The 23,186-nt window shown below is 42.2% G+C and overlaps 1 protein-coding gene across 2 annotated transcripts in view; it reads right to left on the bottom strand.

The window, feature by feature from the left end:
* Positions 1–1,574: 1,574 nt before the first annotated feature.
* Tnr (tenascin R) overlaps positions 1,575–23,186 on the bottom strand; it is a 420,853-nt gene continuing 399,241 nt past the window's right edge. For both annotated transcript variants that reach the window (XM_048356899.1, XM_048356900.1), the window contains 5 exons: positions 18,945–19,096; positions 17,476–17,572; positions 7,312–7,473; positions 3,152–3,315; positions 1,575–2,278 (listed from right to left, as the gene is read on the bottom strand). In XM_048356899.1, coding sequence (XP_048212856.1) covers positions 2,159–2,278; positions 3,152–3,315; positions 7,312–7,473; positions 17,476–17,572; positions 18,945–19,096 — 695 coding nt within the window. In that variant the 3' untranslated portion in view covers positions 1,575–2,158. The remainder of the gene's footprint in view (positions 2,279–3,151; positions 3,316–7,311; positions 7,474–17,475; positions 17,573–18,944; positions 19,097–23,186) is intronic.

Here is a 23,186-nt window from a genome sequence, read left to right as displayed (position 1 = left end):
TTCAGTTCCTCTGATAAGGTGGGCTGTACTGACACACCCAGGTCCCTGCCTCTACTTTTGTAGTCACAAGTGGTTCAGCCTTGGCATTTTCTTTTCTGTAGTGTGTGTGTGTGTGTGTGTGTGTGTGTGTGTGTGTGTGTGTGACTTTTCCTTCCCTTCCCTTCTCCTCTTCTCTTTCTTTCCTTGGCTTCTGGTGAATTTTCATTACTAAATTATGCTCACTCATCAATGTCAATTCCTATTATAATTTTTATACCACAGATTAGCATTATTGGCTATTAAAACCAAAGGGAAGTTCACATTTATTCTGGTATAATCTTTCCTTCACTAGGCAAAGAAATGGAGGCACAGAGGGGTAAAACAACCTACTCAGAGTTAGTATCTGGCAAAACCACAGATCTGGGCCTGTACCTTAGCTCTCAAGTAATTTATTCAGTGTATATCCTACTATTTATGTTTGGTTCACTCGAGTTAAATTTTATTTAATAAATGTCTCTTTCTTCCTCCTAGCTTCTTCCATGGTGAATTGAGAAATCTTCCTGTCCTGAATATGTTGGTCATATTTCTATTACAGTACCATAGAAGAGAACAAGGTCTGTGGCGCCTACAGAAAATGGCAGGCTGACTCCATCCTCACAATTCCCACAGTATATAACTCAACTTAAGGTACTGTACCTTCCTGGCTTTCAAAGCTTGGTTAGAATATAGAGTAGTTTCTTTCAGAAAATTTGACAATCCATCCAGTAACTGGTTGGACAAGGTACAAGAGACCCCACCACAAACAGAACTGGGCCTTGGGGAAGGGGCAAGAGCAGTGAGGAGAGTGGAGACCCGGACATGGGTTTGGACAGGTGCTGCAAGGAAGGCTGAAGCTGACATTTGATTTGGAGAAGCAAAAAGGTCACAGCTTCTAAAGTCTCTAGCTCTCCAGGGCTTAAAAATCAAATCAAGCTGGTGAAGACAGCACATCTCATCACATGAGAGACAGGCCCGCAGCCCTCCCCTCTCACCTCTGGATTTCTAGATGTAATTTCCTCTGGCACTTCTCATTTTTCCTTTCAAAGGCTGAATAATAGAAGAAGATGGAGAAAAGTTTCTCATGATCTCACCTCATTAAGGGGTCATTTCTCTTTCACATAGGAGCAAAACAAAACAAAACAAAACAATACAACAAGCCCAAACATTACAGTTTCTCCCAGGACTGTCAGTTGGAAGAATGACTGGCTGTTCATATAACTTTATCTTCTGACTCTTACTAAGGCCACTGCTTCAGGAGAGTCTGACTGAGGACAGAAAGAAGGCTTTCCATGTGCAATTCCGAAAGTATAACCCTTGAAAAATCAGATCAGAAGTTGGAACCTGGAATGATCTGTTTCTTATGTGAGCTGTCATTTCTATGAGAGGTGCCCTAATTTCTTACTCTTCTGTTCCTTCCTCAATTTATGACCTCAAACCGCTAAAATAATAATAATAATATTATTATTAATAATATTTTCCTCTTCCACCATCAAGGAAAGTTACTGACTGGTAAATAGTGAGAACAGTGACCAGAAACCCTTTGTCACACAGCCAGGAGCAAATAGCATCTGCCTTGAGAATGAGATTGTAAAACAGGTAGAACTAAGGTAGAATGAAATTTGGTGAGGGACTGATGGGTTGGGTTGCAAAACACAGGAATCACAGAGGATGAGGATCTTTGGCCCATTACAAAGGATTTGGGTTGTTGATATTTTCCTCCTTTTTGTGGGAAGTTGTTGGCCAAGCCCTGTTGCTGAGGTTTCTTCTCAGCTGGTATGATTGATTACTTGGCCATTGAAGGCTTGTGATGGGATCACAAATACATGGAAGGCCTGTGACTGTCACCATAAGCATCTGCAGCCCACAGCTTATCCCCTTTCCTTCTAGATAGGAAAGGAGGGGTTAATTAGGGATGACTGGAGGAGGGAGAAGGCAGTCCCAGAGTCAGGCTCCAAGGCAGCAGAAACTATGAGCAGATGGATGGTAGTCAGCTGATATCTGCGATGTCCCTGCTTCCTTCAAAAACTCTTAATATGTATGTTGCAAAGCACATGACTATTGCCCTCCCTCCCCCGAGTCTCATATTATAAAATACAAACAAATGACAGAAAATATCGTTTGGTTCCCGGCTGCCCACTGCTCAAAACTGTAAGGCCCGTCGTTTCCTCCCTGCTGAGAGACGGTGGTTGTAGGGACGCATTTTCATTTCCACAAAGGGGATGGAGAACTCGTGACCTTTCCAATGGTACCAGTTGATCCCCTAGGTACAAGAAAGAGCACATGTCAGATCACCCTTCCCTCCTCCACAGAATTCTCTACTTGAAAAGAAACTGAATGATCGGAGCATGAAATCCAACATGCCAATGTAGTTATTGACAGCTAATGAGTAGCTTTGTGGCTGAGTCTCTTTCTAGCTTTCTCCTTCAAGAAACTCAGGGTCTGAGTCTTTACTGGGAACATGCTGTCAGCTTTACATATTCTGGCCTTCAGTTGTGGAATGGAGTAGTAGCTAGTGGTGAATTTCAAAATCTCCAATGAGGGGAAGCATTGTGAAGAGTATATCTGTTTGATTTCCACTCCTGAAGGGAGACTGGCATAGCTTTCACCTGGGATGTTCAATCATCTGGGGGGGGCCTTGAAATAAGGGGCTTTTCTGGATTTGGCCTTCCTCTGCTCAATATGAGAAGATCCCAGTTGGTCCAGCTGGCTCCCTGTCATCCAGCCTAGTTTGTGGATAGATTTGCAGTCTATTGGGGAAACACAATCTCTTTTACTTGGCTATTTCTGACCTCTGCCTGGTTCCCTCGTTGGGGGGGTGGGGCACAGAGCCTGTGAAACAGTGCCCAGAATAGAGGAGCTCCTCCCATAAGAAAATGCAATGGAAGCTCCTGATGGTCAAGGCCTCTCCAGGTGAGTTCTACATCTCAGCAAAAAGGTTTTCCTTCCCTTCCTTGGGCTTCCTCCCTGTCCTATGCATACTTCAGCATTTGTATAACTGTTCTCTCCATGACAGATTTTTCTCAAAGTACTTTTTTTTTTTTAAGGGAAATGTAGGACTCACATGAGCCTTGCAATGCAACGCTGAGGGTTCTGTGCTTTGGGTTGCCCTGAATGCCCACAGAGCAGTGCCTACCTGACTGTGTCGAGACTCTCCGTACTTCCCGTTGAGGTTGGTCCTATGGCAGTTCTTATACCACCAAGCGCCTTTGTATGACATGGCACAGTTTGTGACTGCGACATCGTTGTCTCTGTCCTCTGTGGAGAAAGGGCGCCCCTGGTGGTAGCTGAGGGAGTCTCCTGCAAAGGAGAACATGCATGAGGATTCCATGTGGGACAGAATTTTTTAAAAGATCCTGCATTTACAGATCCCCTCCCAGAATCTATGGCAACCACATACAGAACACTTGCTTACCTTTCCTGTCCCACTCAGTTCCTCGGCCTGGCTGTGCTGACCATATCCTCACTTTATGGTGTGTGGGTACTATCTACAGGCTGCTCTCTCCAAGTCACTTTTTCTTCCCCAGTCTTTGGCTGAGACCTCTGCTGGCACAACCTGTCTCAACGCCTCCAGGCCCGCATGGGACACAGAACCCTCATAGGTCCTCTTATCTCCACTGGAGACCAAGACTAGCCATGCTGACTTGGGCCATTCTGGGTCTTTACTGTGGGTTCAGCCTGGATTTCCCAGGATCACCAGCCTATGTCAGATTATACCCTAAAGCCCATATTTAGAACTTGGTGCCACTTGTGAAGAAGGAAATGAGCCAACCAGAGGTTCTATCTACAGGATACAGGATGCTGAAGATACCAGAGCCGTGCCAAAGAGAAATGTGTGTTGGGGAACAGTGGGCTTATACAGGGGAGACCGGGTCATTGATCATGACTGCCAAATATCTGACAGGCTACTGAGAAAAAAATGCCATGAAATAAACACTGTGAAAAAGAACGAGGATTGGCAGGTGGAGACTGTAAAGATGCATTTCTTGGTTCAATATAAGAAGAGACATCACCTACATCAGAGTTGTTCACGAGTGGTATAGGCTGCCTAAAGCTCAGTGAGGCTTCTACACTCAGATGTAAATGGGGGCTGAGTGGACTCTTGCTGGGCATGTCGTGATGTCGTGCAGGGCTTCATATGAATTGAGTGTTTGACTATCATTCATTTATAATGTCTGACAAAACTTTTGAAAGGACCTGTGGTTAGGGATGTTGTGAAGGGGTCTCATACTACCTACAGGATGAAAGTTATCTTAGCTGCATCCCAGGCTGTTTTCCACGAGGAGGGACATATATTCAGGGGCTTTGGAGCTAGATCCACAGTGGCCACTCGGTGTCCCTAATGCATTCCAGCATAACTCTCAACGGGATTTTCTTTATTTATGTATGTATTTATTCTGTTATTTGTGTGCATGCGCATGCACATGTTCTGGGACTTGAACTTAGGGCTTGATCTCTGTCCTTGAGCTTAGTCTTTTTGCTCAAGGCTAGCACTCTATTACTTGAGTCACACAACTCCACTTCTGCCTTTTTGGTGGCCCATTGGAGACAAGAGTCTCATGGACTTTTCTGCCCAGCCTGGCTTGGAACTGCAGTCCTCAGATCTCAGTTTCCTGGTTAGTTAGGCTTACAGGCATGAACTACTAGCACCCAGTGGACTATCTTTATTTTATGGGGAAGATTCCCCTTCCTGCCCAAGGGGGCGTCTTTAAAGCAGCATATTGTTGTCTCTATGCTGTACTCTTCATTTTGTCCTTCCAGTCTAGAAGGATTCAGGTTTTGTGTGTATATAGATTTAATTTCATCACTTGGAACATATTTTTTTGTCATCTCTTCCTAGTCCTGGATAAGAGAAAGGGATTCTTACTCTTATTTTTCCCCTCCTATTTCTGAGCATTTTTACTTCCTCTTCATCTTGAATCATACTCACGTCTTTTATCTAAAAAAAGTAGTAGTAATAGTTTCCTTCCCCATTTCTGCCTCATATATCTCCCTCAGAGATTCAGTGAATTAACTGCATCATGCTTTTCTCTCATGACCACCATTTACATTTATACCTTTCTCTTCCTGACACTGGCCAAGGCTCTTATTATCTTCTACTGGGATTAATATAGTAGCCACTAGCTAGTGTCTGTTCTTTACTCAGATTTACTTTATCCTATTTGGGATTGTCCAACTGATGTTCCTAAAACTCCACTTCCATTGTAACACTCAGCATTGACAAGGCTCCCCACTGCCCACTATGTCAAGACTAAGTTCTCTGCTCCTTGGTGTCAAGGATGTCCAGGTCCTGGTGCCTCATCCTTCACTTCCTCCTCCTCCAATCTCTTTCTGTCCCTTCTGAGCTCACATTCAGTGCTGGCTAGCTGGCCTGTCACAGACTCCTCCCTCCAAAGCAGCTGCTCCCTGTGGACTTCTTGTTCAGAGCATGTTTTCCTCACTATCGGGGATCCCATTCAAATGAGCTGCCTTCATGGAGCCTCCTCAACCTCCCAGATACCCTTCTTTGAGCACCCTTCCATAGGAAGCAAGTGCCATTTATTGTGTAGTGAGTGACTTCTCAGTGGTTCTTTTCAGGAACTAAATGTTTAGATCTTACAGAGAGCTTTATACATCTGCATCACCTCCTGATTGCACTGGAAATCCTAAGGATTTGTTCATGACTTCTTTCTGATAACTTGTCTTGGCATTTCCATGTTGAATCCAAGCACAGTCCTACTTAGTGAGTTGGATGTTGTCATCTGTGTTGAGGAATGGGGAGTGGCAGAAGACACTTCACTTGGATTTGGAGGTCCTATGCTGGCTGGTTGCCAGTAAAAATGAGCAACAACTAAAAATAAGGGCGGGGGGGGGGTGTTGGGCATTATTAAATGATGCAGACAAGAGGGGAAATGGGCCTTTCATAACTCAAAGCCTGGTGCTCTAGAGCCACCATTGTGTGGGATTTCCTAGATGTGGGGCAGCCTAACTAACCCCAGATTTTCATCTTCTGAAGAAGATGGACTTAATGTACCAGGTGAGAAATGAATCATAATTAATTTCTAATGATCATCTAAACTGTTGGCAGGATTTGTGTCTGACACATGAGAATTGAATACTATCTGAAAGTTCTTCCCTCGGTGGGCTCCAGCCAGGAAATAAGGCTGGAACAGAGGCAGCAGAGACTGGGCCCATGATAGACAAATAAAGTGTGGGCTTGAAGGAAGAAGGAGAAAGAAGAGGGAGGAGAGGAGGGCTTGCTTCTTCTATCCCTGCAGTGAAACAGGAATAGCTTTTCTTCAGGTATAATTCTAATCTAGGCAGTGAATAGCATCTGTTATTTTCTAAATGATTTAGTCTGACATCTTGTCTAATACGTCCATTTCAGTGACTATTTTATGCTCAAATTGGACCTTTTCTTAGGGCTCTTCAGACTTGTCTGATTTCCTTTTCCAGTGATCTTGAATATGAATAGTAACAAAGAAGAGTGTACCATCTCTTTGGAATAACAATACCTGGCTGAGAGAAAAAAATAATTGAGCAGATGCAGTAATTGGCAGGGCAGCACCTTGAAGTTCTTCTTAATTCCAAGAAGGCATCAGAAATGTTGGTAAAATTAAATGCCAGCATTTAGCTCTAAATTTGGAGTAGTGAAAGGGCCAATAACATCATGTACCAAACAATAGAGTATTGGGCACAACAGGCTTTATGAAATGGGTTGTAACAGAATGCAGGAAATAGAAGGGCAGAGCCCAGAAGCAGCATGGCTGAATAACTGTTACTGCGAAGAGCTGACAGAGGTGGCGCTCTTCTGCTTGGTGGAAGGGGGCCCCCAAGTGGGTGGTGGGTGAGGGAGCATCTCAGAAGATTGGCAATCCGTATTATTTTCATTAGTTCAAAGATGGTTTTCCTAGATGCCATTGCAAGAGAGATTTCTTGCTAGAGGAGAGATGGCTCTGCTTTCACTGAATGGTTAATTTATATAAAAAAAGGAATCCTTTGCTTTCACATTGCATTTTTTTAAACTTTAAGGGCACTCATATGACAATGATTGCAATTGTTTTTCTGCAGTCTGTGAAGTGGGAAGATACAGTTATTACAATTTTCCAGATGAGCAAACAAAAGTCTTGAGAAAATGATGCCATGTCCTGGTGAGTGAGTGGTCAGGAGGATTAGGACTCAAGCCATTGGATCCCTAGCTACCTGTTCCTCCTTTCCTGCTAGTGGAGAATCCTAGCATAGCTCATGTCTGGAACAAGAGCTCCTTGTCTTGCTTCATGCTCACCACCCTTGGGTCTGCTCAGGGCCCATAGGTACCCGCAGTGCCATTGTAGCCTCCTATGCGGAGTTTGTACAGGCTTCTGCTGTCCTCCACGGAGAACTTGTCATAATGGGCGAAGACTGTCTCCTGTCCATCCCGCATGTCCACACGGAGCTCGTAGCGGCCCTGGGATGTGATCCTGTGTATGTTGTCCAGCCCTGTGGAGAAGAGCAAAGCATATGCTGAGCCTGGTCCCTAGCAGCTTTGGAAATGAGAGGGGAAAACAGATGTTATAGGGAAAGGGCAGCTAGGTAGAGGTAATCTAGATTGCTTCTGCTCTCAACCCTTCTCAAGTTGTTCTTAGAGAGATCCTTCCAAACTCCAAATGCTCTCCTGCAAAATAGGCCAGCCCTAGTTTGCTGAAGAATGCTAAGTCCCTACATCTAGGCTTGATCCAATAATGGATAAGCCCTGAGCCTCAGGTGTAAATGACTCTACAGTGTACTGCATTGCTAAGTATGGTGTTGGGCAAGCTATGTGTATTAAATGCATTTTCAATCTAACAGTATTTCAGTTTATAATGGGTTTACCAGGATGCAACCCTCATCATAAATTGAAGAGCATCCGTATTGTTCTCTGCTTCTGACTCTGGTTGCATTCTGTCTAATGCACCTACTGCATCTTGTAGTCTTTATTGGTCTTTCTGTTAAGTTATTCCCATTTATATGTCTTCTGCCTGGCCTCTAAGCATCCCAGGCTGTGGGCTAATAGGTTCTTGTAAGGTAAACTCCTGTAAGTCCAGAGTTTTGGTAGAGCCCAGATACCCCTTAGTGATATTTTCTCATATGTATTTTCTAACCTACTATTCTGAGACTCTGATTTTGACCTGTTTGCTTAAACTTTGAACCTGTCTCCTTGCACCGTTGATGATTTCTGAATCTTTCTGATGTTTATATGCTTAGTGAGCCTGGCTCCTCTTGCCTTGCTCTAATATCTGAGGGTGCCATGGTATAGGATAAGAAAATTACAGAAGCGGAAGGGAATTTAGAGATTACTTAGGCCAACCTCTTTGCTTTGTAGAAGAGGAAGCTGTGTCCAGAGAAGTAAAATGATTGGCTAAGGGTCATCCAGACCTTTCAGCCTCTTTATCCTGTTCAACCTATAAAGTTGTGCCTTGATTGTAAAAGGAAGGCTGTTGGCTGCTGTTTGGAAGCCACTGACCCACAGGCTGCCCTCAATTGCTCTTGTACAGATGTAATGTTTACTGGCGATATCATGCCTGGAGGCCCTTAATCAGCAGGTGGATCCATCCTGCCAGGAGTGGAGCTGCCAGCAATTCATAGCCTTTCACAGCCTTGACCAACTGGAGTCACTTCATCTTTCCTTCCCAGATGCCTTCACGCAGACTGTACCTCCAGCCAAGACCCATTTAATTTTCCTGGATGCGTCCTGCTTCTTCCATCCTACTAGTCAGAAGACTTGCCCTAATAACTAATTTGAACAAGAGTTCTCTGCAGGAAGTGATTTGGGATTTCCCATCATTATTGGAAATCATTTGTTACTTGAATAAGAATCCCTATTTCAAGCTCTGCTTCTAAAACTTCAACAGGACATGCTTCATGGGTCATAATGTTACCCCAAACTTGAATGTTATTTCTGACCTATACATGATCTTACTCACCTCTGTTCAAGAGCTCTTACTGGCTCCCGACTCCTTATAGCATCAAGAGTTCTCTTTTCAATGTTCTTTTAAGTTCCATAATGTGTCTTCATTCAACCAACCTAACCTCATTTTCTGATTAGTACCTTTCCTCTGGGGACAGGGAGGATTCTTGCCTTGCTTCCTTTATTGTCCCCTTCCTCTTCTATCCTCCAAATATCCCTCACTGTCTCCACCAAGAGTTGGCTGTCTTCCCTCCTTGGTATCTGTGGCCTTCTTGTCAGGAGCTCATAGGTTAGGATGGGTGTTTCCTAGTGTGTGTGGTATCTCTGATGTTCTGAGAAATATGTGGGAACAAGGCACTCAAAACTTTCAATGAACAGCAAGAAAAGCATGTCCAGAAGTCTATAAATTTTTCTCAATATATGAAGGAGAAACTGTAACTCTAACCCTGACCTTACCTCTTCAGTGTCAGCTGGGTTCTTGTTTAACATCTAACACTTTCTGATCTCTGTTTTCAGCACCAGCAGCTGCAGATACCAGGAGGCTTAGAGTCCATGTGTTAAACTCTAGTTTGATCATATTCCCATTGCTTTCTTTCCATGGCTTTTATTTTTGAGATATCTTTTGGTTTATGACGCATAGTAACTAGTGTTTTTTTTTTTTTCATTTTTGGTCTTGGATAAAATTTTGTTAAACATAGACTTAACTAGATAAAAAATTAAGTGGTGATCACTGATATAGTTTATAAAGTATGACAAAAATTATAAAATTGGTGTAGAGTTGCCTAGGTTTCTAAGCAATTCTTGTCGGTTTCTGGATAGCTTAATTCATGTGCAATATATATATATATATATATATATATATAGTATATATATATATAGTGTGTGTGTGTGTGTGTGTGTGTGTGTGTGTTGGTATATTGGCAGTACTGAACTCAAGCCTTTCACTTGCTAGGCAAATGTTCTACCATTTGAGCCACCCTCTCCCCACCATTTTTGCTTTATTATTTTTGGACAAGGTCTTGGAGTTTTGTTCAAAACTGGATTTGGACCACAGTCCTTCTAACCACATTTCTTGCACAGCTAGGATGACAGGTATGTATCACTATGCCAAGCTTATTAACTGAGATGAAGATCTTCCTAGCTATTTTCCTAGGCTGGTCTCAAACTGCAGTCTTTTTGATTGCTGTCTCCTGAATACCTGGCGCTATTGGCATGAACCACTGTACCTGCCCTTCACTTATATTCTGATCATCTTCATTGGCAAACACAGGTTTGTTTATCTGATAACTTTTCAAGAAGTTCTTATATACAATGCAAGCCTCCTTTAAAGAAGACCTTAACATCCTGAGAATTGAAATGCATGAAAAAATAGATTTAAAATACAACTCTTTTTTTAAATGGACATATTCCTTTTATTTCATTATTAAACTGATATTTCATCAAATTTTACTATATGGATATACAGCAATAAAGACTCATAGAAGATTCTACCACATCTCTCAACTCTTTGTTGGAATTGTTGAGAACCCAAATTCTTTCAACACAGCTGCAACCAATCTGGTTTTAACTTTTCAATAGACAATTTTCTTCTCTAGTTTAACTCTTTTGCTATTTAAAATACAACTCTTTAAAGGAAGAAATTTTGGCTGGGGATATGGCCTAGTGGCAAGAGTGCTTGCCTCCTATACATGAGGCCCTGGGTTCAATTCCCCAGCACCACATATACAGAAAATGGCCAGAAGTGGCGCTGTGGCTCAAGTGGCAGAGTGCTAGCCTTGAGCAAAAAGAAGCCAGGGATACTGCTCAGGCCCTGAGTCCAAGCCCCAGGACTGGAAAAAAAATAAATAAAGGAAGAAATTTCCACAATCAGAGCTGATCTGACAACCATAAATAGCTCTCTGACATCCATAAACTCCGCAATTGAATCCACAACACAAAGAGTTGACCATATGGAATCCAGAATCTCTTGTCTGGGTGATGAAGCAGCCGACAACAACCAGAAAATGACCACACTCTAAGAAACAGTGAAGCTTCAGGGCAGACTAATCCAGGAACTAATGGACAAAGACAAGAGATATAATCTGCGCATAATTGGAATAGAAGAAGGAGCCGAATACCAGAGCAGAGGGCTTAAACATGTTTTCAATAAAGTTATTGCAGAAAACTTCCCCAATCTCACAAGGGACCCCATCCAGGTAACCAAAGCCTATAGGACACCTGGCAGGCCAGACCCCAGAAAAGCCACCCCAAGGCACATAATATTCAAGACTTCAGATCTCAAGATTAAAGAGCAAATTCTGAATTCAGCCAAAGCGAAGAAAGAAATTTTCTACAATGGGAAGAGGATTCGAATAACTGCAGACCTATCCACACTTACCAAGCACGAAGTGAGTGGAAGAACACCATCCAAGTACTTCAGGCTAACAATATGCAACCTCGGAACAAATATCCAGCGAAATTGGAGTTCACATTCGAAGGGAAAACCAGATCTTTCCACACCAAAGAGGAGCTAAAGGAGTATGTGAATAAAAAACCAGCCCTACAGCGAATTCTAAGAGGGGAGCCCCACCCAACAGAGATCGTACAAGACACACAGACAGAAACAGAAAGAAACTACAATAGCCAAAGCCCAACAGAAAGAACAACTCACTAAAGACAAGAAAAAAAAAGAGGAAAAAACAGCCCAACAAGAAAATGGAAGGAGAAAAAAACACTCTTATCCTTGATCTCTTTAAATATAAATGGTTTAAACTCTCCGATAAAGAGGCAGGATGGATCTGCAAACAAAAAGTTGACATCTGCTGCCTACAGGAGACCCACCTTACAGCAAGAGACAAAAACAGGCTCCAAATGAAAAGATGGAGCAAGTTCTACCAAGCAAACGCACCTACCAAAACGGCAGGTGTAGCCATCCTGATCTCAGACAAGCTGGACTTTTCATTAAAATCAACTCAAAAAGACAAAGAAGGACACTCCATATTAATACAAGGAAAAATCCAGAATCAAGACATCACGGTGATAAATGTATACTCACCAAACAAAAGAGGCCCTACATATGTCAAGCAAATTCTCACAGAATTACAGAACAAGATAGACGCAAACACAATCATAGTGGGTGACCTTAATACCCCACTCTCTCCAAGAGACAGATCCAACACCCAGAGGATCAATAAGGGAGCTGAAGGCCTAAGTAACACCATATCTCAAATGGATCTGACAGACCTATACAGAATCTTCCACTCTACAGAGACCCAATACACCTTCTTCTCAGCAGCCCATGGATCATATTCCAAAATAGACCATGTCATAGCCCACACAAAGAAACTCAGCAAATACAAAAGTATTGACGTCATCCCATGTATTATATCTGATCAAGGCGGATTAAAGGTAACCCTCAATAACAAAGGATACCACAGAGGCTATACACACTCTTGGAGGCTAAACCCCACACTGCTATCCAACACTTGGGCCACAGACCAAATTAAAGATGAAATCAACGAATTCATAAACCACAATGACAATGAAAACACATCACAAAGAAACCTATGGGACACAGCTAAGGCAGTACTGAGGGGCAAGATCATTGCCCTCAGCACTCACATTAAAAGAATAGAAGCAGAGCAGGTGAATAACCTCATGATGAAACTAAAACAACTGGAGAAACAAGAAATGACCGAATCTAAAATGACTAGGAGGAGAGAGATCACAAAGATTAAAGAAGAGATAAATCTGATTGAAAATAGAAAGACCATTCAACAAATAAATAAAACTAAAAGCTGGTTCTTTGAGAAAATAAATAAAATTGACAGACCCCTCACAAGACTTACAAAAAAAAAGAAGAAAAGAGACTCATATATGTAAAATCAAGGACTCCACCGGAAAAATTACAAGAAGTACACACAATATTCAAACAATCATAAGGAGCTATTTCCAAAACGTCTACTCAGCAAAAAACAATAATTTTACAGAAATGGATCAATTCTTAGAGAATACAAACTGCCCAAACAGAACCAAGAAGAAATAAATCAACTAAACAAACCAATAACTTACAGTGAGATACAGGAGGTAGTCAAGAACCTCCCAACAAAGAAAAGCCCAGGCCCAGATGGATTCACCAACGAATTCTACAAAACCTTTAGTGATGAGCTAATACCAATACTCCTCAAACTCTTCCGTGAAATAGAAACAGAGAGAGAAATCCCAAACTCATTCTACGAAGCTAATATCATACGCATTCCCAAACCAGGCAAAGACCCAACAAAAAAAGAGAACTACAGACCAATATCACTAATGAACACAGACGCAAAGCTCCTTAATAAAATATTAGCTAATAGGATCCAGAAACTGATCAAGAAAATCATACATCATGACCAAGTAGGCTTCATCCCACAGTCACAAGGACGGTTCAACATCCATAAATCAATCAACGTAATTCACCACATAAACAGATCTAAAATTAAGAATTACATTGTTATCTCAGTCGATGCCCAAAAAGCCTTTGACAAAATACAACAGCCATACCTATTAAAAGCTTTGGAGAGAACAGGAATAGATAGAACATTCCTCAAAACAATAAAAGCTATATACAATAGACCAACTGCTAATATTATATTAAATGGAGAGAAACTTAATCATTCCTCCTAAACTCAGGAACAAGACAAGGATGCCCACTCTCCCCACTTCTTTTCAACATAGTGCTGGAATCCCTAGCCATAGCAATAAGGCAAGAGGAGGACATCAAAGGGATCCACATCGGCAAGGAAGAAATCAAGTTATCCCTATTGGCAGACGACATGATCTTATATTTGAAGGACCCAAAACACTCAGTACCCAAACTCCTACACCTAATAAACCAATTTGGCAAAGTGGCAGGATACAAAATCAATCCACAAAAGTCAGCAGCTTTTCTGTACACCAGCAATATACAAACAGAAAAGGAAATTATGGAAACAATTCCATTTACAGTAGCCAAAAAAAAGAATAAAGTACCTAGGGATCAACTTAACCAATGACGTGACGGACCTATTTAATGAAAACTATAAAAATCTAATAAGGGAAATCAAAGAAGACACAAGGAGGTGGAAAGACCTCCCATGGTCATGGGTAGGCAGAATCAATATAGTGAAAATGGCCATATTGCCCAAATTGTTATACAAATTCGATGCAATCCCTATCAAAATCCCAGCCACATTCTTCACTGAAATAGAGAAACCAATCCATAAATTCATATGGAGCAGCAAAAAACCTAGAATAGCCAAAGCAATTCTAGGCAAAAAAAGCAGTGCAGGAGGTATCACAATACCAGACTTCAAGCTCTACTACAGGGCCTTCATAACAAAAACAGCCTGGTATTGGTATAAAAACAGATCGGAAGACCAATGGATTAGAACTGAAGATCCAGAAATAAAACCGCACTCTTATTGCCAGCTGATATTCGACAAAGGAGCTAAAGACATACAATGGAATAAACATAGCCTCTTCAACTACTGGTGCTGGGAGAACTGGGCAGCCATATGCAGAAAACTCAAAGTAGACCCAAGCCTATCACCATGCACCAAGATCAACTCAAAATGGATCAAGGACCTCAATATCAGACCTGAATCCTTGAAACTACTGAAGGACAGTGTAGGAAAGACGCTAGAACTTATAGGCACAGGAAGGAACTTCCTGAATAGAGTCCCAGGGGCACAACAAATAGGGGAGAGACTCGACAAATAGGACTACTACAAATTAAAGAGTTTCTGCACAGCTAAGGACATAGCCACCAAACTAGAAAGACAGCCAACCATATGGGAAAGGATATTTACCAGCACAGCAACAGACAAAGGCCTGATATCTGTCATCTACAGAGAACTCAAAAAACTAAGCCCCTCCAAGCCCAATATACCTATTAGGAAATGGGCAAATGAGCTAAAGAGAGACTTCACAAGAGAAGATATAAAAATGGCAGAGAAACACATGAGGAAATGCTTAATATCCTGGTAGCAAAGGAAATGCAAATAAGAACAACCCTGAGATACCACCTCACCCCAGTTAGAATGGCCTATACCCTGAACTCAGGCAACAACAAATGCTGGGTGCGGGGAAAGAGGAACCCTTCTCCATTGTTGGTGGGAGTGCAAATTAGTACAACCACTTTGGAGAACAGTATGGAGGTTTCTCAAAAAGCTCAATATAGACCTACCCTATGACCCTGCCATACCACTCCTAGGCATCTATCCTGAACAGCAAAACCCAAGATATCAAAAAGACATTTGTACTTCCATGTTTATCGCGGCACAATTCACAATAGCCAAAATATGGAAACAACCCAGACACCCCTCCACAGACGAATGGATCAAAAAAATATGGTACTAATACACAATGGAATACTACATAGCGATTAGGAATGGTGAAATATTGTTATTCGCAGGGAAATGGTCAGAACTCGAACAAATAATGTTGAGCAAGACAAGCCTAGAACACAGAAAACAAAGGGGCATGATCTCCCTGATACATGACTGTTAACAAAGGGAGACGGAGAGACAGTAGAGACCAAGTCTGTGAAACCAAAAACTGCTTGTCAAATAGTATTCCCCACAGGATTGGGGCAGCGACCCAACAGTATGTAACTAAAACCAAACAATTACTCAACATATAAAGGTCAAAAATTGACCTCTCAGGGGAATACAATAGCTCAGAAGCTATGTATGTATGTTCATATAAGACTACTGTCGACATATTGTCTAATATCAACATTACATTTAAAGCCCTAGGCGAACTTTCTTGGGCGTGGCCACATGGCTACTGTATATGTTCTTGATACATTGTATATTGTATATATGTCTACCTGACCTAGAGAAGGGATAGAAAAACGGGGCATAAGATATCACAAGAAATGTACACACTGCCCTACTATGTAACTGTACCCTTTTTGCACAACACCTTGTCAAAAAATTTGTGTTCAATTAATAAATAAATTAAATTAAAAAAAAGAAGTTCTTATCATTGATTGACCTCAGCTATCTACTATCCCGTGGGCACTACAATAGGCAGCAGTATTAAAAGATGAATATGATGTAGTTCTTGTCCTGACAAAAGCTTACATAATGTAGTCGAGGGAGATAGCATCAACTAGATTAAGATTTGGAGCACAAGAGTATGGCCCATTTCCCCATAGTCAGTAGGTAAGAAAATTGATTAAGGTACATTCTGTGGGGGAAGAGGTATTTAGCTGAGAATATGAGTATATGAAGATGGCTGCCAATATATGTGGAGGTGGGGAAAGAGGACAATTAGCTGGGAGAATATTTTTTTCATAGAGGCATCAGTGAGTCTACATATTTGGAGTTTGGTGTGGGGTGCTAAAGGATAAGCAGGTGAGGTACTTAATAGTGGAGAGCAGGTTCTAGAGGGAGTAGCCAGGCCTTATACCTTGGCCAAGGGTTTGGCATTTGCCTGGTAGTGGTATGGAGTCATCAAGTCTTTACAAAACGAGTATGAGGAAGATTCTTCTAGCGTTTGGGTGGGTAATGGAGTGGCTAGTGGTCTTGTTGGCAGGGAGCTTGGTTAGAGGATTGTTACCTGGGAAGAACTGATGAGACTTAGATGACAAGATGGTGGCGGGGTTGGTATCAAGAGGAGACCATATGGAACACAATCATTTCACCTTTTCTTCCACCTCTCTTTATCAATTACTTTGAAAATTTCACTAAGAAGGTCAGGGAAGGTGGGTGCTGGTAATTACAGGCTCACACCTGTAATCCTAGAGATTTAAGAGGCTGACATCTGGGGATAACAGTTTGATGGTAGCCAAGACCGAAAAGTGCACGAGACTCTTTTCTCCAATAAACCAGCAAAAAGCCAGAAGTGGAGCTGTGGCTCCCATGGTAGAATGCTAGCCTTGAGCAGAAAAGCTGAGGGAAAATGCTCAGGCCTTGAATACTGGCACAAAAGAAGAAAAATAAGGAGAGAGAAATGCAGGTGATCAGGCTGATGGCTTTCAGGATTGGCACCACTGCTTTCTGGCTTGGGTGTGCATTACCTACATACACTAGTTCAATTCTCCACCGAAACCTCTAGCCATGTCAGAACTCTAGGAAATTGCCCATCACCTCTATTGTCACTGTCATTTCCTCCCCTTCCTTTCCCAAGTCAGATAATGACACTTTCCCAGCAACTGAGCAGAGTGACTGGCCTCATTTGTCTCCTGACCTGCAGGCTGGCTGGCTGATTGCCTGGCTTTGGAGAGAGGTCCAGCCTGCCTGCTGCTCCCTGAGCTCCCTTCCCTCCCAGGCAGCACACTGATTTTATAGTTGCTTCACATCAAGCCCCATCAGCATAAAAGACTATTAATGAGGATGGGAAGAGACAGAGCAAAGAGGAAAACATCAGAACGAGATAAAAACAGATCAATAGTGGAGCCACACAGAGCGAGTGGTACTGCAAGCAATTCACAAGCTGTTAACTTCTCAATGGACACCAGGTTCCTGATATTCTCAGATGGGGACAGAGCACAGATGGATTTAAAGAAAAGCCAGATCAACCCACCAAGGGAAAGGCGAACCAGATGTTACCTAGCCAAAACTCATCTTCCAGGTTTCCAAAGCCAACACGGTATTCAGCCCATTTGCGGAAAAAATCAGTCTGGCCATTTTGTCGCCTTTGAAATACCTGTGAGGAAAAAGGGGGAAAATGAGAAGGGCTGCTCAGGAAAAGAAATAATAAATAAAATGCACGTAACCAGGTTCTGTCTCAATAGCAAAGACACCCAGGTAAGGAACATATCCCAACAGAGCTGGGTATTTACAGAGCAGTGTTTGTCGAGAATGCTCCCAGCCCTTTTCTGGAAGGGCAGAAGCTCCTGGGGAATAGCCTTGGGTGTGATATTGATGCTAATTTGCACCCTGCCATGTGGCAAAGGATTTCAGATACATATCAAATTCTCAAATAGTCAAAGGAAATAAGTTTGACTCTCAAATTAGTCTTCAGCAGCATGAAGAGTAGTAGAAAGCATTCCTCACCAAACGAACAAGACTGACTTCAAATCATCTAGTCACTGTCATCGTTTTATTGCAGGCAAAGCAAATGCATATCATTCACTTCTCAGCTGTTTAAGTGCTAATTTCATCTAACCTCCAATACATCAGCCTCGGCTTCAATTTCCAATTATGTTTTAAGAAAGAGGCACAAATATGTCAGAAACATAAAAGAAAATGTCTCCCAAGAGTAGCTGTTAGGTGCACAGCCACCAGTTAGCTCTTCAAAAACTACCTTTCCTGCATCGTGTGACAAATCCATGAGAGGGAAGTCTGTGTGGGAGGGTGGAGAGTGCGGGCTTCCATCCCCTAGAGACTCAGCGGTTCCTGCACCGCTTCAGGACCTGGTTTGGGAGCTCTGACATTCCCACAATGGCCTTTGTTGACAGCTGGAGCATTGGCAGGGCTGTCCATTTTCTTTCATTCTGCACTGCCCTGTTGAGGACGATGGGCGTTGCTTTGTCAGCAAGAGGTATCTCTCTTTTCCTAGTCATGACTACTCCCTGAAGTCTACAACAGCTCTAGGGAAGAACCAGGAATCCAGAGAAGGGTGAGGACAGAGCTAGTTCTTGTAAACAAAGGTGGTTTTCCAATCTCTGCCCTTTATCTCACCTTTCCAGGCAGCTCTCCAATCACCTCACTAAGGAGGGGGCTCCCCCTCCCCTACCTTATAATTATGTATATAGCTTTAGGGCTGAGCTGGCAGGATCTCTGGGTCTCTCTTAGCCACCACTATCTTCCCTCAATCCTCATATGTATTCACTCTCCTAGGAGGAGTAGAAGGGAGAATAGCAGCCATCTCAGGGCCTTTCTTTGGGCCAGGCCACTCCATATGCTTATTTCTGGAGAAATATATGATTGGGCTGCTGAGCCAGGACCCTGAAGGCAGTGAAGATGGAAGAAAGGATGACCCAGAAGGTGATGACATTCAGATGGAGAGGTGCTGAGCTGGGCAGACTGGCACCCTGGAATGTGGGTGTGTGAGGAGAGCAGCTGCACCTACTTACAATCCAGCCACCCCCATCCGTGGTCATGTCGCAGTACACCTGCAGCTTCTGGCTTAGCTCTCCATTGAGGAAGATAGTGTACACCCCACTCAGAGTGTCTCCATTCATCAAATGCTGGGCACAGTCTTGAGGATGAGAAAACACTCGACCCCCTGCACAGGAAAAGAAGCAGATTCAAGAAAAGATCCTTCTACTACATGCCTCTAGAGACCCTTGGATGAGAAAAGGTCTTAAAGAGTCTCATGGTTGTTACCTCATCAAGCACTGTAACGAATTCTTGATGAATCTAAACAGTGTGCGAGTGTGGCAACTCTTTATTAGTTCATATTCTTCCTTGTGAACTGATGCCAGATATATCAGACAAGAGATAGTTTTATGGAATCTGAAGGCCAAAGAGCTGGATCCACAGTCTGGCTTGCCTGCTTACCTATTTTCTTGACTGGAGGTAAACAGTTTGATTTCCTTAAGTATCAGTTTGTTCATTCATAAAACAAAAAATGATCTCCTACTTTACAGGGTGAAGATGTATTGATTCTTCTAGTGATGCTTGCTTACTCAGAAGTTGGTGACAGATACACTGGCTGGAAAATCACTGATCACTGTCATGTACACTTTTCGTGTGTGTGTGTGTGTGTGTGTGTGTGTGTGTGTGTGTGTGTGTATGCATGTATGTATGCATGCACTTGTCTGTTTATGCTGTGCTGGGAATTGAACCCAGAGCCTTTGCTTATATCTGGCAAGAGGTCTGTCAGCAAAGTCTTTGTGGTCTTCATTTATGACGGTCATTCAGGAAAACAAGCTCATCTACACAAGTTCAGCATTAGCCCCAAGATGAATATCTATTCCCTGTACAAAATAATCTCCCAATTGTTCTAAACAATCAAATGGCCATGTTTTACAGTTCAGTTTAAGTTTAAGGAGAGGGCAAGGGAAGAAAATTGCAGCTCATCTTTTAGATAGAATAGCACAATTTGTAGAACAATATCTAATTAGCTGAAAGAGAAGCTTAAATCATGTGTCTTGAAGAGCTTAGTTTCGAAATATATTTGAAATTTGAATGCTAAGCAGGAAGCTGAGAAGTGGAGTCCACTGGAGGGCTGTTGGATGGATGACAGGGGCCGATGGTACAAGTTAAAGGCAGAGCTGGTTGTACCAGGACTGGTGACTTGGGTGCTCTGGAAATTCGATGATCCTTGGGGCCAACAAAGAACATGGTGCTATTGATGGAGTTCTGTGTCTGAACTGTGGCAGTAGTGAAGAGAGGCTGGGGAGAGACTACAGGGGTCAGGCACCACAGTGTCCCCCAGTGGCAGAACCAATACACTACACACATGATGTCTCACCACTTGGAAAAGCAGGTAGTGAGTGGGACAGAGTAAGTGACAGATGTCACACAGATAGGCAATGGAAAAACCTGGTCAGCAGGGAAGGATCCTATATTAGGAAGAATTTGATGGAATGTGGTAGACAACACAAGATCCTTCTGACAAAGCAATGCATGTCAGTAATGACTGTGCCCTAGTTTGTTGCCATAGTACCATCTAAGTGGTTTGGAACAAAGATACTGCCTACTTCAAGTGTGGTCACACGGGGGGTAACAGTTTCCATAAAGTTTGTGTTTCTTTCCTCACTTAATTCCTGTGATAAACTCAAGAGGAAGGCAGGTTGGTATAGACCAGAGACTCACAGAGAAGGAAACTGCTTGAAAGATCTTACTCAGGTCTGAAGAACTCAAGTATCAGACTCCCAAGTCAAATGTTCTACCTGATTTCAGCAAAACAGGGAAATCATCTGGGTTGCTGAACCTCAACTATCCATGTAGCAAAGGATTAACTGATATTGCTCTCACAGGCATACATAACCCTACAAGCTAACTCACCTCCAAAGATTCTATGTTCACATTACATTTTTACCCCTCAGAACTGATTTCCTTCAAAGCTGCAGAAAAGCTGTTAAGTTTCATCTCTAGCATGCCCTAAATCTCTTTGAGGTTCCTGGCCCTACTGATTCTTAAAGGTTTCATTTTGTTTCAGAGACTAGTCCTGATGGCTACCCTTCTCTGTATTGCTTTGGGAACACCTCACTTGCTCTCTGGAGTCACCAGCATGTATGTCTCCTTTCCCTCATATTCTCTCATTGCCTGAGATTATCATTTACAGTACTATATAAGCTAGTCTTCTGTGCTCCTTACCTTATGCATGGTTACCCCATTCTCCTAGAGGAAGATTTTCTTCATTAGGTCATCTCAGCAGCTTAAAGGAGCCAGAACCCTAAATTTCTTCCCAATAACCTAGACAATATACCAGCTTGGAAACAACAACATCATTGAAATACATATTGAAAAACAAAACCAACTTTCAGAACAGGGAAATAAATGGTTTTGTATGGACCTTTTCACATTGATGATGATGATTTAATATTTATATTATAGATACTTTTAGAAGGCTCGCACATACCAGTTGCCTTACAAAAGCCAGAATTAATACAAACAAAGGTGATAAACTGAAATGACTTACTCTGGAGAAGGAGAATTCTAAATATCTGAGTAACTGCCATATAAAAGAAGAATTCACTTTAAAATCAGAAAATAGGAATAAGGCCAAGTTAAGAAAAAATGTATTGTCTAAGGAGTGACGAAGGTTGAATGGGATCAGGCCCTATGAGAAGCAGGGCCATACTTTCTTCCTTCTAAGCCCTGAAGTAAGTAGGTTGACGGAGATGCTCACCATGTGTATATTGGCCTGACCATGATTGGGTGCACTTGTCTTACACTTGGCAAATTTCAAGGCCATCTGGTTGTTTATTGATTCTGTTTACTGCCATTTAGTCAGTGATGTTCGTGGAAAGGATCAATAAGTGGATTTTGGACACCCTGGGAACTTGAAGAAGTTACACTTACCATGAAGGCACTCCTCTCCAACCCACTCCAGCCTTCAACGTTGCCAATGTTTTGCCTCACACTTGCCAATCTGTGCTCAAATTATCCCTTCTCACCAGTGAAGAGAAAATAGAGGGTCACTAATAATGATCAAACTGAGGACTCTATCAAAATTCAGATTCCTGTGTCCCAGGCAGATCTACTAAATCAGAATGTCCAGTGGGTATGGGCTAGAAATCAATGTCTTACCAAAGTTCCTCAAATGATCCTAAAGAACAGCTGGGTTTAATCCCACTATTTGTATTGTGTATTTTTCTTGTCTTGTAGAGGCCCAGACATGGAACTGGCAGGCGGTGCCCCAGGAGTCCTATAGTCTGCCTTCTCTATCTAGATCCATAAGACTGGGTGGATAATTAACTGAACCCACCTTTGTTTCTTTGCTTCTGCCTCTCTTTCCTTCTCCTCCATAGCTCCCTTTCTTTCTCCCTCCCTGTCCTTTACATTCTCTTGGCCAGCAGGTATATTCTCAGTGGTCCCAAGATTTACATGGAATGTGATGGGAAGAAGAGGGCTGTCTGGTTTTGCGTTCAACCCTTGTGTTCCATATTTTGCCATTCCATTATTCTTTAGGAATGTCTAACAATGAAGAACACACTGATTTGCATCCTTTGAGTTCAATATTTGTATTCCGAACTTCATACATTTTAGGGGACTGTCAGAGCAGATTTCAGGCATTGTGGCTTTCTACATGCCACATGGTTTAGTATCATAAAAAAAGTCATCTTTGACCCTAACATAGATCATCTAGTAATTTTTCTAATAGAAATTTTTACCAATAAGGAGACTAGAAATCTTTTCTTCCCTTTGATACTATAACTTGAGCTCAACTGATGAAGGAGGATTTTTTTTTTTTAAGTACAGGCTGTGGCAACTACCCCGTTAAAAGGAAATCCACACCAAGTGATCAGTATACTGAAATGTCTCATGGTTAAATGTTTCTAGATGTAATTGTGAGATCAACAGGACCAGGGCACTCACTGGAAAAATTGCTCGGAAATTGGTTTGTGTGTTGGACATTGGAGGCTGAATTCTGAGTGGACTACAGCTAGTGATGTGACTCACAGTGCAATTAGATGGATTCCCACCAGCTGGGAGTAGAAAAGGAGGCTTTCTCTGCTCCTTCCAAGTCCTTATTTGTTTTATATCCTTGGGCAGTTTTTTCTGTTATTATATTTTTTTTTGTTATCTTTAAGTAGTTGTACAAAAGAGTTGCCATGCAAAAAGCAGTTAATGAATGCAACATGTCTTGATTAATGTCACCCCTTTCAACATCCTCACCCATCATCTCCAACATACCTCTTCCA

The sequence above is a fragment of the Perognathus longimembris genome, chromosome 11 (genome assembly GCF_023159225.1).
Source record: "Perognathus longimembris pacificus isolate PPM17 chromosome 11, ASM2315922v1, whole genome shotgun sequence".
NCBI classification, from domain to species: domain Eukaryota; kingdom Metazoa; phylum Chordata; class Mammalia; order Rodentia; family Heteromyidae; genus Perognathus; species Perognathus longimembris.
This window is presented reverse-complemented; position numbering and strand designations above follow the sequence as displayed.